This window comes from Trachemys scripta, chromosome 14 (assembly GCF_013100865.1).
Source record: "Trachemys scripta elegans isolate TJP31775 chromosome 14, CAS_Tse_1.0, whole genome shotgun sequence".
Lineage (NCBI taxonomy): Eukaryota > Metazoa > Chordata > Testudines > Emydidae > Trachemys > Trachemys scripta.
Window position 1 is genome coordinate 42,163,097 of NC_048311.1, and position 18,809 is coordinate 42,181,905.

An 18,809-nucleotide genomic window follows, 5' to 3' on the forward strand; every position below is an offset into this window, starting at 1 on the left:
GACATGTCCGGCTTTTCGGCAGTCAAACCCCCGTCCGGGGGGAATTGCCAAAAAGCCGAACATGTCCGGGAAAATGGCGGCTCTGCTCCTCCCCGACTCTTCGGCTCTGTTTAAGAGCCGGGCTGCCCCAGCACTACCGGCTTCGGGCAGCCCCCCTGCCTCCAGACCCTGCGCCCCCAGCCGGGCACTTCCCCGCCCGGGCTCCGGCGGCGCAGGGTCTGGAGGCACGGGGCTGCCCGAAGCCGATAGCGTTCGGGCAGCCCGGCTCTTAAACAGAGCCGAAGAGTCGGGGAGGAGCAGAGCCGCCATTTTCCCGGACATGTTCGGCTTTTTGGCAATTCCCCCCGGACGGGGGTTTGACTGCCGAAAAGCCGGACATGTCTGGGAAAAAGAGGACGTATGGTAACCCTAGTTTAACCCTAGGCTGCAGTTGAAGAATGCTGGAAGTTGTATAAATTAATATATTTTCTCTTTCAGAGTTGGTAAATCTTGTATGTCACTGAGATAAAACTAAAGCTTTTTGATTTGGAGTGGCTGGTCCTTTGGATGGGGAAATGTGCCATTTAATCCTTCTCCTCCCTCTTCTTGCCTTCAGGAACAGTTGTGATACCCAAGCTTGGTGATGGTTGCTACTGATGTTGACTTGCCCACTGGAATTGGAACAGCTCTTTGGATTCACCTGACCAAAGATGCTGAGTTCAATTTGCTTCCCCATTGAGGTTCAGAGATGACAATGGGGAAGGAAACACAGTCAAAAGACGAAAAGGGAGAGATACACTGAAGATTAAAAAGAGTTTGAGGTTACCATGTTTTCATTCTGTACCTTTCACAGATGAGGGAAGCAGTTGAATTTGGCTTTTGAAGCTCACCAGAGGTTTCCCTGATAAAGCCAACCTCCGTGCTGTGTTGAAAATGCATACCAATTATATTACACTGCACTCTTAAATGTGTCTAGATATTAACAGGAGAGAAGGGGGGACTGGGGCAGAAGTGAAAGTTCTCATCCAGAGGTCGTACTTTATGACATAAGAAACAAGGGGTAAAACTTATGAAGTGAATCTTCTCCAGCTGACTAATCAACCATCAACACCTGCAAGGGAGGGATAGCTCAGTGGTTTGAGCCTGCTAAACCCAGAGTTGTGAGTTTAATCCTTGAGGGGGGCCACTTAGGGATTTGGGGCAAAATCAGTACTTGGTCCTGCTAGTGAAGGCAGGGGGCTGGACTTGATGATCTTTTGGGGATCCTTCCAGTTCTATGAGATAGGTATATCTCCATATATTATTTATTATTAAGATCATTGGGTCCATGAAGAATGAATGATCCACATTTGGTGAGAGGTGGAGTGGTTCCCTGGAATGTTTTTGCAGTCTTCGCTTTCTTTTTAGGGGTCCCCTAAACAGAGGTTTAGGGTAGGTCTCCCGGCATAGAGGGCAGCAGCTGTTTTGCAAGAAGGTGATAGTTTTGAGGTTTATAGAGTTTGGTTGACACCTTAGATTTCCCCTTCCTCCCCACCCCATTCACTTCATTTCAAGAGCTAAATATGAGCAATGGGGCCAGCTAAGTCAAATCTTTACCTTCAGTTTTTAGCTAACAAAGCGTCTTTATTGAATGAGACCATCTCCACTCTGAAATAATCAGTTATTAGTGATATTAATAACAATGAGTCAGGACTGGATGAAACCCTTCTCAGAACAGGATCTGCGTTTGCTGGTTCCCACACTCATTGTGTGACTTGTTTATAAAGACCTAAGGACAATATAACAAATGGGGAAATCCTCCTCTTCAGCCAACTTGGTGAGGCTGGGGAGGGGAAAGGGGGAATGAGAGAAGGACCAACATATCTCCAGAAAGAGTAATTGGCAAAGGGCCCTTTTTTCTTTCTGTGATCATAACTAGTCCTTATAAAGTGATTTTCATCTGTTGGTCTCAAAATGCCTTGTAAAGGATGTCAAGGCCATTACCAGTGTCCCCATTACAGATGGGGAAACTGAGGCACACAGCAATGGTGTGACTTGACCAAGCTCTCTAAAAGAGTCTAGATCAACTGCCTTCTGCTATGCTGTAATTAAATCCTCCTATCCTACTCTGCCAAGTCATAACCACAAGGGATGACCAGATCATCCAATCCAACCTCCTGTATATCGCAGGCCTTCAACACCACCCAGCCCCTGTGCACTAAACCCAACAATGAAATAGACCAAAGTATTTCAGCCCACAGGAGACTGAACTATTATATGTCAGGCAGAGACTGGGAGGGACTGAAGTGCACCAATGCCTGAGACCCCTGCAAGGGCAGGGAATGGATTGAGAGACTCCCAGGTGAACCTGGCGGTGACTGACGGCAGCCCTGAAGCATGAGATTTTAGGGACATCTGATATGAACCAGAAGGGACCCTCAGGGCTCCCGAGCCTTGTCAGCCACCATCACAAGCCACCCCATCATACAATCCCACTCATCAATTTGTTCAGCTTGCTCTTAAAACTAATTAAGTTGTTTTTCCCCACAACTTCTATTGGGCGGCTGTTACAAGACTTAGTCCTCTGGTGATGATTAGAAACCTTCTACTTTCCATCTTGAATTTTTTCATGGCCAGTTTATCCCCATTTGTCCTTTAGCTTAAATAGCTTCACTGTCCCTGGTGTTTACCACCTGATGTAGTTCTAGAGGGCAATCAGATCCCCTCTCAGTCTTCACTGTGCTAAGTTAAACCCACCAAGCTCTTCCAGTCTCCTCTCATAAGAGAGGCCCTCCATTCTCTTGATCATCCTAGTAGCTCTTCTTTGCACTTGTTCCAGCTTGAACTCCTCTTTCTTGAACATGGGTGGCCAGAATTATAGTTTTCCATATGAGGTCCTACCAGTACCTCGTGCAGTGGCACTAATACTTCCCTATCTCTGCTAGAAATGCCACGTCTGATAACAGCAAATGCAAACCTAGCCACACCACATAGGTGGCTCATAGTCATCCTGCGGTCAACGCACACACGTAGGTTGGTCTCTCCTCCTCTCATTCCCAACTGATGAGTCCATACTTATAGCAGAAATTCTTCTGGTTAGACTGTAGGTGCATGACCTTACACTTCGTACTGTTGAATTGTATTCCATTTCTGTCACACCAGTCTTCAAGCTCATGCCGATCTTCTTGTGTAATATTCTGATCCTCCTCTGTATCATCTGCAAATTTCACGAGCACACTCCTATTTTTTGTGCCAAGGTCATTAATAAAAGTACTGAATAAGATCGGTCCCAAGACTAGCCCATGAGGAACTCCACTAGTAACCTCCCTTCAGGCTGGAAATTCACCTTTCAGCACAACCCAGTGTCTTCTCCCCTTTAGCCGGTTTCTTGACCACCTTGCCATTCCTTTACTAATTCCCATCTTCTCTAATTTAGCTAAATTTCCTATGTGCTACCATGTCAAATGCTTTGCTGCAGTCCAAGTATATTAGATCTACTGCATTTCCCAAGTATCAGAGGGGTAGCCGTGTTAGTCTGAATCTGTAAAAAGCAACAGAGGGTCCTGTGGCACCTTTGAGACTAACAGAAGTACTGGGAGCATAAGCTTTCCTGGGTAAAAAGAAGAACAGGAGTACTTATGGCACCTTAGAGACTAACAAATTTATTAGAGCATAAGCTTTCGTGGACTACAGCCCACTTCTTCTGCTACTCTGTTTCCTGGGTAAGAACCTCACTTCTTCAGATGCAAGTCACTTGCATCTGAAGAAGTGAGGTTCTTACCCACGAAAGCTTATGCTCCCAGTACTTCTGTTAGTCTCAAAGGTGCCACAGGACCCTCTGTTGCTTTTTGCATTTCCCAAGTTTCTTACTATTTTACAAGACGCATGTTTTGCCCCATGTTTGGACCCTTTAACACCTATAAGGACATTAGGGATTATTATTTGTGTTGAGATCCTACCCACAGGGGTGTGTCTAGGCACCAGTGCAGCAAGAGTGTGCCTGGGGCAGCAAGCCACGGGGGGGGTGGCGTGTCAGTCGCTGTGAGGGCGGCAGTCAGGCAGCCTTCGGCGGCATGCCTGCGGGAGGTCCGCCGGTCCCGCGGTTTCGGTGGCAATTCGGCAGCAAGTACGCCAAAGCCGCGGGACCGGCAGACCACCCACAGAAACGCCACCAAATCCGCGTGACCGCAGACCACCCACAGGGATGCCGCCGAAGCCCGCCTGACTGCCGTGCTTGGGGCGGCAAAAAACATAGCCTACCCGCAATGGATGCATTAGAAACTTGTGTAAATGCGGTATTCATTTGCACTCTCGATTGCTCGTCCCCCTACAGGAATTATTTTTGTTTAGTCCTTGTACAAACAGGGCCTTAGCTTGCATGTGAATGATCCTCTGTGATTCCCTCCCCTCTGGCAGATGATCATTGAGCTTTCTAGGGCCTACCTCCCATTAGGAGAAATTAAAACAAACAAACAAAATCCTACTGTTGGTTCCCAGTGTTGCCACTGAACAGGTTTTAGGGAAAGCAGACAAGGCGCCTGCGGCCGCGACCACTGTCAACACCTCTCACATAACCTAGCTCAGACCAGTTCGAAGTGACACAGTGTGTCCAGGGCGATCAATGTTGCTGCTACTGGTGGGAAATTTTCTCAGAATTTTCCTCCTGTAGACAGGGCGGAGTGATACAATCCGCCGCCAGACAGTCCCAACGCCGTAAATTCATTACCTTGGCCCCTGGCATCTTTGGCTAAGGATACCATATTAGCACCCTTTTAGCAGGTTGGGCTTAGATGTGGGTGTTTTTTCTGGCAAGGCGCTAAAACGGCTTCCCTGGACAAAGGTCCTGTCTGCTTTAGGAAATTGACCTGTTGCTGACAGTGGATGCTCCCCCTGCACTGGCGACGAGAAGTTTAACTGCTAGTGCAGACAAGACCCAAGCATCTCCAGCACCACTGTTGAAACCTGATCAAGACTTGGTAGAACCAAGCAATCTGCTCTTCGTGGAGTGGAGAGAAGAGGTCCTTTTTAGCTGTCACGGAGCACTGCATGTATTGGTCCAGTGCAGCTGTATTTTCAGGTGATTGCCCTCTGTGCCGAGGAGTAGCTGGCTTCACATGATCCGTAAGGAGGACAGAAACATGTACAGGGATAAAAGAATTTTGTAATGGGTATTTTGGCTATACGTGCAACCTGTGTCATGCCCTAATATTATAAGCTTTATCTTCAAAACACTGTACAAACACTAAGGCTAGGTCTACACTTACCTCCGGGTCCGGCTGTAAGCAGTCGATCTTCTGGGATCGATTTATCGCGTCTTGTCTAGACGCGATAAATCGATCCCGGAAGTGCTCGCCGTCGACGCCGGTACTCCAGCTCGGCGAGAGGAGTACGCGGCATCGACGGAGGAGCCTGCCTGCCGCGTCTGGACCCGCGGTAAGTTGGAACTAAGGTACTTCGAATTCAGCTACGTTATTAACATAGCTGAATTTGCATACCTTAGTTTGAAGTGGGGGGGTTCGTGTGGACCAGGCCTCAGTAATGAATCCTTACCACAGCCCCAGGGGGAAGGAATTACCACCATACAGATAAAAATAATAAATGACTTCTTTTCTAAGGGGTAAACTGAATCAGAGCTCTTAAGTTACTGACCTATGGTCATAAAGTGATAGAGCCAAGAGGGTGGATTGATTTAAATCACCTTTTTTTATCATGATTTAAATCAGGAAACCTTGGTTTAAGTCTTTGATTTTAATCTTGTTTTGCATTTGTACTTTTTGGTTATCTTCCTAAAGAAAGGTGGTTTGTTATGGGTTGGTATAGTTTGGTCATGCTTTTTGCTAATCAGGAGGATCTACTATATTTATGTAAGTAGAATCTCGGGGTTGGAAGGGACCTCAGGAGGTCATCTAGTCCAACCCCCGGCTCAAAGCAGGACCAATCCCCAGACAGATTTTTACCCCAGATCCCTAAATGGCCCTGTAGACGTGCCCTTTGTTGCTTGTTGCACAAATTTGTGGGAGACCACTCTTTCAAACACCAGTGTCCTTTTATTTTCCCACCACCACTTATATACAGCTTTATACAGTTCACTCCCAGGCAGGTAGCCCCTTAGGGGAACAGCTTGCTTTCCCAGCTAGCTGGGAGCAACAGGTCCTCGCTTTCCTGTTCCTCCCCTCCTACTTCCTTCCTGCTAGCTTTATAGGCCTTGCCCCATCAAGCTCACAGGTGTCTCTCCTTTAGGGCTTTAATCCCTGTCAGCTCCAATCTCTTCCCCTTACTGGGAGCTGACCTAGCAGGCTCTGAGCTACCAGGGGCAGAGTCAGTGCCTTTTGGCCAGCACCTTGTTACAGGCCCCCTCAAGGATTGAATTTATAACCCTGGGTTTAGCAGGCCAATGCTCAACCACTGAGCTATCCCTCCCCCCTGCTCATTATTTGGGCAGGGATCTTCACCCCACATTTTGACTGCAGTATCTAAGTAAAACATTCATGCTTGCCAGTGAAAACAGAAATGGCCTCTGACAAAGTTATTTTCCTAAGAAGTCACTCAAAACTACTTTCATAATCTTTTTTGTATTCCACGGAAGCCTGCGGTCAGCCCTTGGAAATATTTCTGCTGTTTTTAAAAAGTCTGTCTTCATCTACATTGCAAACATTTCATGATTCAGGGTCTGACATGAGACATTCCATCCCAGGGCAGCAGAGGAGGAGTGGACATTACACAAGAAAATGGCTTGCGGACCCACCGGACTGTGCTGGAGGGATCCTGCAGGAGCAGTGTCTAGCCTTCCTTAATCAGAAAGTGAGGGGCTGCCTCAGGATAAAGGGGAAAAAGAAGTACCAGGGGGTAGTCTCCAGAAAACTCACCTTGGAATGTGGGAAATTACATACATTTTGGCTATTTGCATATAATGGACAGTGGTCCAATATATAGTCAAATCAAGAAAGCACATGAAATATCACTTAATTATATTGGTACTAGAATTTTGATTTAGCCTAACCCCCATTAAAAAAAATAAAAAGGTAGAATTCTCAGCACTACCCTCCCTGATGCTCTCTAAAAGGCACAAAAACAACAAGGAGTCTGGTGGCACCTTAAAGACTAACAGATATATTTGGGCATAAGCTTTTGTGAGTAAAAACCTCATGCCCAAATAAATCTGCTAGTCTTTAAGGTGCCACCAGACTCCTTGTTGTTTTTGTAGATACAGACTAACACGGCTACCCCCTGATACTTAATAGGCACAGTGATGCAGTGGGCAGGCCAAGGGGCTGGGAGTCAGGAAATCTGGGTTCTACACCTGGCTCTGTCATTGGCTTGCTCACCTCTCTGTGTCTCAGTTTCCCCACTTATAAAATGGGGGTAATAATGCTAAATCACCGAAATAAAATGCTTTGAGATCCACAGGTGAAAAGTACGGTGTGAGAGCAAAGTATTATTGTTAACCCGAAAATTATTGTTCTGCACAAACACACCCATGATTTATAAAACTGATTGGATTAGAAAAGCCAGAAAGGTACCTCCTTAACTAGCATTTTCTGAGCTGCAGTGAGGATATGAATTTGTATCGTGTTACCTCTCTCTCTCTCGTTCTTCCATGCATAAGTTCTCACGAAAGGATAGTAAAAATTAGAGCTGTTTGGAATTGTTTCTTTCTCCGGAGAAAAATTTGACGACAAATGGAAAAAAAAAATAATTTTCGTCAATTTTAGTGTGTGGAAAATTTTGATTTTTTTCCTCAAAAAATGTTTTTTTGTTTTGTTTGTTTTGTTTTTTTGCCAGATACTTTTTGATTTTTAGTTAGCCAACAAAAAAATCAAAGGTTTTTGAGGAAAGCAGTCACTTTCTATGAACATTTTAGTGCAGTTGAAAACTCAATTTTCTGCACAAAATAAGTCTTGATGGAAAATGTTTGACCGGCCCTTGTGGAAATGTAATCTAAAGGCAGTACTTGTGCTAGAATTGCTTCAGAACAGGGTCTGAGAGTGGTACTTGGAGGGCTGAGGGTGGCTAAGAAATAAGGTATGATGAATTCTGCCTTCTGATATGGGACTGCACTTTCCGTTGATGGAAGACTGGCTTCTATTTTTGCTCAAAAGGCAGATGTTTGAACACTGGCCTTGACTTCATTTCAGGAGCCAGTGCTTTCAGTCTACAGCTTTGGAAATGTCTGAGTCGATTAGAGACATTGGTTTAATATCTAGGGCTGTTGGCACCAACAAATCTTTCCTCTGTCCCTCTGGCAGAAATAGCGGTGCCTCGGTAGGTTTCTGTACCGTGTTTCAAATTATACAGACCAAGGGGCTTGGGCTTTAAACCTAGAACAGTGATACTCGGACCGAGACTCATGATCTGCAAGCGGCTCTTTTCTGTGTCTCCTGCGACTTTTTGCCGCATGTGATATTAAAACACTGTGTGATTTAATTATTAACCAGTCAGGATGTGTTTACTATGTTAACCAATTGCAGTTGATAAAATAATACTTGGTCAGTCATTTTGCTGTGAAAATAATACTGGTAGTTAGTTATAGAATTTCCCGTCATAGTGTTTAAGTATGAATAGTACTATAGTAAATGAAACAATGGATTAACACATCTTTTGGGTAATGCTGATCGCTAATTTGACTCCCGAACCACTAAGTATCACTAACCTCAAAAGATCATTTCTAGCAGCACCTTGGATGCTGCCTCCTCTGCTCTTTGGATTCCCCAGAGAATCACTTCCCTTTAAACTGGTTGGGCAAAGGAATTCAGCTTCATTGTCTGTTCTCTGTGATCCATCTCTCTTCTGCTCTCTCAAAGCATTGAGGTTTATTTCTGGGCCACTCACCCTGGTTGAAAACACTGAACTCGTTTCAAAAAGAAAAAAATCAAACCAATCAACCCTTTAATGTAGCTCCAGGGCCGTAATCAGAGCAAATGCATAGGGGGGTTGAAAGTGACACATGGGTATACCTGGTTAAAGGCAGCTAAAATGAGGTAATTCACACCTTCTGTCCCTGAATGTGTTACATCAGTTTATAGTGAGACACTCTTATACATCAACAAACTGAGAGGCCAGAAGAAGGTATAAATTACACCATCCTTGCTGCCTGTAGACTCACTTTGCCATGTGTCACTCCGACCCCCACCTTCCCCAAGCATTCAGTTCACACATGTACCCAGTTAGTTGGCCTTGTCATTTTTAACATGCCGCTCTCAACCCCAAACGCCTTCACGCCACTCGCTCCGAGGCCCGCCAGTCGGTTTTGGGGACACACTTGCCTTCATCCCACACAATCTTGCGGTTGTCACTCTACATTTTTGACATCAGAAGTGTGAAATTCTGAAACCAAGGTTATAGAAAACCCGGTACATGTTAAAGAAGCGAAGCCCACATCATTTCTCTGCTGTCAGTTTTGCTTATATCATTCATTTTCTGCCTTGATCAGGCATAAATGGTTTGCTGCTACTACAGGGACTGGGGATGTGGGGCAAACTGCCTGGCCAGTGCTAGTGCCCTATGAGTCACTTCTCAAGGGCCATTGTTCTGTTCATCACACCTAACACAAGGGGAGGGATAGCTCAGTGGTTTGAGCATTGGCCTGCTAAACCCAGGGTTGTGAGTTCAATCCTGAGGGGGCCATTTAGGGATCTGGGGCAAAAATCTGTCTGGGGATGGGTCCTGCTTTGAGCCGGGGGTTGGACTAGGTGACCTCCTGAGGTCCCTTCCAACCCTGATAGTCTCTGATTTTATGATAAGAGGACTTGACTATGCTGTGCTGCTGTTGGCTGGTTGAAATAGCTGAGGGAATGAAAAGGGAAGGCCAACAAAGGTCTGAGTCAGAAATGGGATGTCCACTGGCACCGAGCGGACAGCGGAAAGCGCTTGATGAGTAAGTTCATGCTCATGACCCAGCATAAGTGACAAACCCTCAGTGAGGCTTGGTGGACTGCCAAGAAATAGGAAGGCTGAGTCAGCAGAAAGAGACAGTCCATGGTAGAGAAACCGTGCCTTGATTTTAAGGAATCGTTTTACAAAGTTTTCTACAAACTCGGAGCACTTTGGGATTTTGCATAGAGGATAATAAAGGCAGCAACGCTACTGTGCTGGCCGCAGGGTGGTAATGGTGGGTGGATTGCGTGTTACTATGCTGTGTCATTTTCAGACCTGACCTTGGCAGCAGATCAGTCTGCGAGGTTGTGGATGTCAGGCAGTGAATAAGCGGTAAACTGGCAGGCAGCTGCCCTCTTGTGGCAAAATGAGGTATTAAGTAATTGAGTCACATTTGTTTGCAGATGTGCAATAATTTATCACAGTCGTTATTAGGCAGTGGGCCAGATTCTGCTCTCAGTCAAATCTGGAATAAGTCCATTTTCCAGATTTATGCAATTGTAACTACGAGCCAAAACTGGTCCTGTATGTTCAATATTTTAAACGTTGTAAAAACCCTCTCATTTAATTAAATGATGAAAAGCGTCTACGTATTTTCCAGAAAATTCAGTGGAAGAAGCGGAGTGTTGCATCAATCATTTAAAGTCACATCGCTCAACTTGCTCTGATACTAAACATTCCTTACAGCCCAAAGTCGGATTTCATCAGAGAGCCAGGCAGGAAGCGCTGCGCTTGTCAGTGACTTTCCAGAGAATTTACAGAAAAGCTGGGCCAGCAGCCACGGTGTGGCCACGGACTGTGGTTTTTTAAATTTATCTTTTTAAAACTGGGTAGAAAAACTGGGCTTAGTTCTAATCCCCTTCACAGTACGATGTCTTAGCTGAAACAATCTATGGTGATCCCGGAGGGACCTTTCCCTCTAAACGACTGAGTTAATAACATCACCTCCTGCTGCTTAAATTAGTCTTAGAAGCTAGCTAAGGTGCTTCTGCAGCAGAGGCCAGGAGATCCCCCTTCCTCATTCTGTGATCTCAGACAGCCTCTTGAGTCCCTTTGAAGTGTCAGGATCCTTGGTTCTATTACTGCCTCTAGAAGGTAGTGTGTGCTAATGGTTAGAGAGGTTCTAGTGCCAATTCTGCTACTAATTTGCCATTTGACTCCATTCCAATGGGTACGTCTACACTGCAATTAGTCCCCCGCAGCTGGGGGATTCAGGCTCATGCAGTCCACCCATCTGTGACTCTCCCAGAGCCCAGGTTCCAACCAGAGCTTGAATGTCTACACTGCAATTAAACGGCCCCTTAGCCCGGGCCCCTTGAGCCCGACTCAGCTGGCACGGGCCACCACGGGTTTTTATTTGCAGTGCAGACGTACCCTTCCAGGCTTTCCTATCATTCTGCTGTGTGATTGGGGCACCAAATCCCTCCCCTGTAGAAAAGAGAGAGAGCTTCAGAGGCTGGGTGTGAGGTTCATGGATGAATGTCGGTAAAGCTCTGCACTGTCGACAGAAGGCATTGCAGAAGGGTGAAGTGTTATGCCAAAGGACTGGGGGAAATTCTCCCGCAGAAGTCAAGGGGATCATAGAAATCATAGAATGTCAGGGTTGGAAGGGACCTCAGGAGGTCATCTAGTCCAACCCCCTGATCAAAGCAGGACCAATCCCCAGACAGATTTTTTGCCCCAGATGGCTCCCTCAAGGATTGGGCTCACCACCCTGGGTATAGCAGACCAATGCTCAAACCACTGAGCTATCCCTCCTGTTGATCTGCTGTGGATTTCCTGAGGTCCTTGTTACCTGTCGAAACGCCATCAAGAGGCACGGTCTATGGTGGATCTCCTGGTTCCATCTCTTTCTGAGACAAGTTGCTGTTCCAGATGATTTTACACTTTCCACCAGTGGCTGAAAATGGAATTCAGAGAATGGGGCGGGGGGTGAATGGGAGAATGCCAAGTTCAAACGATCTCATCAGAAAACTTGTAGCAGTGAAATTTCCCAGTACGTGCTTCAAATTGCTCTAAGCAAGGTGCTGATGCCACTGAACAGAGGTGCCTTCTGGCTTATCTGCTTCTTGAGACCATTCACAACGGAGTCTTTTTATCTAAGGTCAGAGCAGAGTCTGCTCCTGAAAACCTTTTACGCACAAGAAAAGCTTCACTGAAGACAGTGGGGCTGGGCATGGGAGTAAGGGATTGCAGGCCCTCTCCTTGGGCCACTGATGTCACTGCAGGCTCTGGCCCCATGTTACCAGCGAAACAATTGAATTGCAAGCAGGTCTTTGGGTTGGATTATATCCAGTTAAACCATTGAACACAGAGATCTATTTCCTACACTGATATATGGGAGAGGAGACTGCTGGACCCAGCAGGAGCTTAACAAAATGGCAGAACTGTAAAAAGGTAGTTTCAAGGAGCCTTGAGAAGGATGGCAGGCACCTGTTGCATGTGGCCCAGGTCACCAGATGCCTGGAAACAATCCATAAGACTGACTATTAATGTAAAGAGTTAGTTTTATTTATCATGTCCATTCTGGCTGGATATCTACACAGCCCTGACTATGACCCAAAGTCTAGCATACACCAAGTCTAAAACCTGATATGGATTCCTTAGGGAGTCTACTTTGGTTATTCCAAAGTCCTGGTTTGGAGTGGAGAGGGGGTCATTCTAGGACAGTACTGCAGTCCATGCCAGGACCGGCTCCAGGCACCAGCTAAGGAAGCAGGTGCTTGGGGCGGCCAATGGAAAGGGACGGCACGTCCGGGTCTTCGGCGACGGGTCCCTCAGTCCCTCGCTTCCTCTTTGATCTGCCGCCGAAGAGGAAGGGAAGGAGTGAACGACCCACCGCCGAATGGACCGGCGCGATAGAGCTGCTGCTGACATGCCACCGGTCGGGTTTTTGGGGTTTTTTTCGCCGCTTGGGGCGGTGGAAAACCTGGAGCCGGCCCTGATCCATGCAGTTGTGTTTGTTACCATAGGCTTTTGAGCACTGAAATGGCAGATGGACGGGTTGCAATACAGCCTCCCATTCCCACACTCAGCTCGTCTACTCGTTCACAGGAAAGAGCTGCAGGAAGATGGGCTTTTCTGTGTTTTGGACTGGGTGCATATTGGATAATTACGAAGTGCTGTGCGTTGAATAAGGCTGCTTCTGCTACCGAGCTTTAATGCTGTCTTTGGTCTCTTTGATTTTCTAGACATTGATTATCTCACCTCAGTCCTGTAATGTGCTAGAGAACTGGCTCTATGATGAAACTTCACAACGCTGCTGCTACCAGTGTCCCTCAGGTCAGTATGTTTGTAACTCGGGAACAATTAACAGGCAAACGTTCCGGCACATCTTACTGGTGCAAATGCACTAGTCAACATGAAATGGTGGGGGGAGTTCTTTCTGTTCCCTGCATATGTGTGCCGTGTGCAGTTTTATGAATGAGCAACAGGTCTGGATCCAGATCCCCTCCCCTCAAACGTCCCAGTGATCTGCAGTATGAAGGGCATAAGCCCCGGCTTGTTTTTAGGCATTGACAGTTTTGTCAGTGCGGCTTGCAGACATTTAGGCTGGTCTACACTTAAAATTTAGATCAATGTAGCTACGTTGGTTGGGGAGGGGACGACAAATCCAACCCCCCCCCCCCCCCACACACACACCCTGCTCACTCTATGCAGACCTAACCCTCAGCAGGGAGGTAGCTATGCTGACAGAAGGATCCTTCCATCGCCACTGCTACTGTCGTTGTGGGAGGTGGTGTTCCTACACTGATGCAACAACCCCTTCCTTCCATCAGCGTAGGCAGTGTCTCTATTACAGGGTTCTGCCAGCATAGCGACAATGGAACAGCCAGACCAATATCGTCTCCGGGGTGTAAACATGCCCTGTGGACTTGGTCTGGCAAGGAGCTGTGCCACTAGCAATAAGGCACTCAGCACCTCGTTGGAGGTGCTCAGAGCCTTTGCAGAATCGGGTCCTTAATTTGCATCCCGCTGAATTTTTGCGTGGTCGCGTCCAGTGGTGCGAAGCACGTGGACAGACGGTGTAAAACGCTGCCAGCGTGAATTGCTGGTGTTTTGCACCCACTGCTGCGAGGGACTGCACCAGAATCGGCCCCACGGATTTGCTGCTGCAGGGTTTCCAACTGTCCAGTAAAACTGTGAAGCTCAATTTGCATCCGATCGCAGGCCATAAAAATAGCAAACGGCACCGGGGAAACTCTGTCGCTTTCTTCAGAGTCAAAACAGTTTAGAAAGTGTTCCAGAGGAGAGGGAGGTGGGCAGCTTGTTTTCAGCGCCAGCAGCAGGCCGCTCGGTAGCTAGCATGACTCATGAAGAGTAACAAGCCTTGTGGTCAGAAACAGGAAATGGCTTAGAGAGACCAAGTCCCGGAAATGCCTGAAGCTAGCCCCATTGGCCAAAATAGTTCAGTGGGCGGGGCATTTTGTGGCATTTCCCTCTCGGTAAAAATGTTTTTCTTTTCTTTTTTTTTTTCTCAAAAGGAAATTTTTGACATTTATTTGTTCGGCTGATAGCGTGCGGGGGTATTGTGCTTGGCTGCGAGCATTTGCATGAAGTTGGATTGGGTCAATAGCAGGACATCCTGCGCTGTGGCCATGTGATGTCAAGACTATACCAGGGCTCCTGAGAGACCCACCCCTGTGTGTGGCCAGCCGAGACTTTACAAATTAGGAAGAGGGAGACTGCTTCCAGTAAAACAAGAAATTAGGGATGACGAAGCTGCTTTTACCCAGTTTGGAACCTACTCAAATGGATGGACAGCCATCTGTCTTGTGTCTACACCATCCAAATCCCACATCTGGGCAGGGGGTTAGACTCGGGACCCTGGCGGTCCCTCCTAACCCTATGGTTCTATGATCCTCAACTGGGGTATGTCAGTGTAGCTTCGTTGCCTTCAAAGGGGCTTCACCGTTTTTATAGCAGCTGCAGATGTGGGAGTTGTTACATTTGATTTGTACCTGAAGGATGTTGGCTTGGTGTTGTGCTTAAGGAAGACTGGGGAGGAGGAGAGAGGAGAAAAGCGGGGGGAAATCTCGGGGGAGAATAGCATTAAAAAGGGATCAGAGAGAGGAATATTCCCTGGACAAATAGATACTATACTACAGGGGTCGACAACTTTTCAGAAGTGGTGTGCCGAGTCTTCATTTATTCACTCTAATTTAAGGTTTTGCGTGCCAGTAATACATTTTAACGTTTTTTAGAAGGTCTCTTTCTAGAAGTCTATAATATATAACTAAACTAGTGTTGTATGTAAAGTAAATAAGGTTTTTAAAATGTTTAAGAAGCTTCATTTAAAATGAAATTAAAATGCAGAGCTCCCCGGACCGGTGGCCAGGAGCCGGGCAGTGTGAAGTGCCACTGAAAATCAACTCACGTGCCACGTTCAGCACACGTGCCATAGGTTGCCTGCCCCTGCTGTACTACATAGCAAAAATGACACTAAACGGATATTAAGGTTGCAAAATCAAGCCCACAAAAGTTAGGAAATGCCAGAATTAAGGTTGTCTGTGCCATCCTCCCTTAGCTGCTCACCCCAGTCCCAGTCCCCCAACCTCAGCTCCACGCCTGCATCCCTGAACCTGTCCACTAGACCAGACCACCTTCCTCCCAGCAGAATCCCAGAGTAGGCCAGCAGTGTTTACTCCCTGGGCTGCTGGTCAGATGTTCCACAGCCACACTCCGCCTGCCCTCTGCAGTGCATTATTTCAGCCTCAATTCCTGACACAGCTGGTCGCTAAAGGGAATAGCTATTTTTTTTTTAAAAGGACCATGTTGCAGGCCTGTGCACCGGCATCGCAGTGGTTGCCACCCTAGTGAGACTGGTTTCAGACAGTGGGAGGTGGGAGCCACGTAGCTGGGAGTTGTCTGGTGGCATTTAGTCACCTAAATATAGCACTGATGCTGTCACCTGCGCCGCCCACGCTGGGCTTGCCAGAACGTTTAGCGAGTGTGTTGTTTTCCTCCGAGTCGTTAGCCCGGAGGGTTGTGTTATGCAGAAAGAGGTGGGCCGTTTTCCTGGAGTCTTTCTCGCCCCCCCCCCCCCCCGTGCCCCATTCCCGCGCTGCTGCTGGGATTTCTCATTGTGCATTTGCTGCTGCCACGGTGCCTTCCTCTGTGGTCGTGGTTACCCACCTCCCAGCAACTCCTGGGGTCAAGCTTTCTGCAGCCCTTCTGATCTCCATGATATAGCCAGGGCATTCGTTAGCCCGCGGACCCAGCTGCTTAGAATACTGACCTTTTAGAGGTGCCTCTGGCCCAGCCACCCCTGCTTGGCCTCCTTCCACGCCCCAGCACAGCTTTTGAGGGCGCACCTCTGCCCCTTCAAGCTCCCGTTTGCACCAGCATCCCAGAGGTGCTGGCGGCAGTTGAGAGGAAAGCAGATATCTAGGCAGTCAAACGTTGAGCACCGGCCCTGGGGGTTGCTACCATAGACCTGAAGGAGCCAGTGAGGAGCAATTGTCTGAGGAATCTGCGTGGCAGTGGGGCACTTCCCTGCAGACCTGCCAGCCACCTCTGTCTTCCCATTTGTAACCTCCCTGCGCAACGATCCCAAGCCCTGCACCCTGGAATAGCATTACTGCAGCCCGGGTGACAGGTGCAGAGAGCAGATCCAGCCTAGTATTGTGTGGGAGGTGACCGCATGGACTGAGGCGCCTTCGGCCGTATAACAGGGTGACTGTCCCCTAAAGGGCAGTAAGCACTAGTGGTCAGTCAACACCTGTTCTGTGCTGTGTCTCTTTAAGCCCTTGGACTTTTTAAGAGCAGATGAAGACCCAGGAAAGGCAGAGCTAGGTACTGGGGGAGAGGAAGATGGCCCCAGAGGAGATAGTTAAGGCTTGGGGAAAACCCAGGCTGCTGTTTCTTTAAGGGCCTGGGATCAGGAGCTTTGTGGAGTGGGCGGGGCAGGACTCCTCTCTCAGCCAATCAGGACACGCTCTGGGAGGGAAATCTATATATATACACACACACACACACACACACTATCCTCCCTCAAAAGGAGTGGAGCCAGTGGCTGGGGGAGATCTGCAGGGGAATGCTCCTAGGGGGAGAGTGAAGGACTGACTGGGGCAAAGAGCCAGCCGGAGGAAGAAGCTAGCAGAGGCTCAACACCCCTAGCTCCAAGGAGGAGAGCCGGGGACTGGAGCAGAAAGCAGCCTGCAGCGGAATAGAAGATGACTCCAGCCAGGTAGGGGCTGGGCAGGATGAAATTTGGACTCTGAGACCTTTATTTTGATGGGAACCATTTCTGATGATAATCCAGGGTATTATTGGAAGAGAAGAGCCTATCTGAAAGGGAAACTGAGGCTTGGCACGTCTGAGCGACGCTTGGCCAGTAGAGGGCGCTGCCGGGCAGGCACAGCATTCTCTCCCTCTGCTTCTCTCAGAGCCCTTGGTAAGAGGCTTCTTACTTATTTTGCTTTCTGTCTTTCAGGCTATCATAAACGGAAAGAGTGTCCCACAGATCCAGACCGGGACTGTGGGCAGTGTGAACCCGAGCACTTCCTGAACAGGGAGCAAGGGAAGCCACGCTGCGAGGCCTGCGTGTCGTGCAAGCCAGGTATGTGTTTTGCTTAGCCCCTGCACTTGCATCATGCCGAGACCTTCTCTGGGTTTGGGCTAGGCCAGTTTCATTGTGTCTTGATTTCCTGCCTTTCCACTACCTGTCTGGACTGGCGAGGGAAGCTGTCTTATCTTAGTCCTTGATCCTCCAGCTGAAGCACAGGGCTGATGAGAGCCACCTCTCCAGTTAAGGTGCACTGCAGTAAGGTATCCCCATTACGTGAAACTGGTCCCATTTGTATATTTGGGTGGGTATCTCAATAGGACATCCAAAGGCTGCATTTGGGGTCAGTGGTGGAATTTGAATCAGGCTCTTGGAGAGTGCACGTCTGGCTATTTTACTTTTCTACGTTGTGCACCTACTTGAGCATCCAAATGCTTGACTTGGATGTTCTGTTCAGTTTTGAAAAGTCGTCCCACCACATGACATGACGTTAGAGAGAGGAACGAACCACGGAGCTTGGATCTGAATTCAGATTTGCATCTTGGTTCTCCCCAAGTCTGGATCTGGGGTTCTGGTACGGACCCATCTCTTGTGTTTTTTCACCCCAGTGGATTCCAAAGAGTTTTGCAGACGCAGAATTGAAGTGCAAGCCTTACTGGGATTGCAGCTACCTCTGGGGGGATGCACAGAGATGTTTAACAATGCACAACAACATTACCCACCAGGTTAGAACAGGGAGGTTAGCATGCTTAAGAGAAGCTACCAGGAAAATTTAGGAGGACGGAACGCAATTGCCTGAGCTAAAATTTGGCTCAAGCAGGAGAGTTAACACCCCGATCTTGCAAATGTGCAGTGAGCTCTTGACAGCCTACAAGTGGTTGGGATCCCAGTAAAAACATTTCATTCAGAACGGCATTTCCAGCAGTAGAATGGCCCCCTGTGCTGGCTCAGTACTTAGAGAGGGGAATGCCACCTACCATCTCACCGCGCCACTTCCTGCGGGACCTGGGATTTCCCCAGAGGTCTCTCATTCAGCTATTGACCAAGTCTGATTCCTGCTTGGTTGATCAGACTCCAGCCCATTGGTTCGCAGACTTCTCCTGCTCTTGTGACTTGAGTTGTCGCTGAACAGAACATTCATTATCCTTTCCAACTCTTCTCCTCCCCCTGCGTCTCCTCCATGCTAATTTTCTCTCACTCCCCCTTTCAGAATACGACCTTGTGGAGAAAGTCCCTTGCTCCTTCAATTCCAGAAGGGTGTGTGAGTGCCGAGCAGGGCTGTTTTGTAAGGTTGCCGTTCTGAACAGCTGTGCGCGATGCATTTCCCACACTGTCTGCAAGCCAGGATTTGGAGTCCTAGTCAGAGGTAAGCATCCCACCCATGCCAGCCAGTCTCCTCTGGCTTTGGCCTCTGGACGGTGCTGGCGACACAGCTCACGCCGTCGCGTACGGCTCGACGATCGCTTTTTTT

The 18,809-nt window shown here is 48.0% G+C and overlaps 1 protein-coding gene across 1 annotated transcript in view; it reads left to right on the forward strand.

Annotated features, from left to right (window-relative positions):
* The window catches only part of LOC117887719 (tumor necrosis factor receptor superfamily member 8-like), a 40,741-nt gene that overhangs the window by 7,929 nt on the left and 14,003 nt on the right, over positions 1 to 18,809 (forward strand). The window contains exons 2-4 of the mRNA XM_034790425.1: positions 13,023 to 13,113; positions 17,267 to 17,392; positions 18,549 to 18,704. Of these exons, the coding sequence (XP_034646316.1) occupies positions 13,023 to 13,113; positions 17,267 to 17,392; positions 18,549 to 18,704 (373 nt within the window). The remainder of the gene's footprint in view (positions 1 to 13,022; positions 13,114 to 17,266; positions 17,393 to 18,548; positions 18,705 to 18,809) is intronic.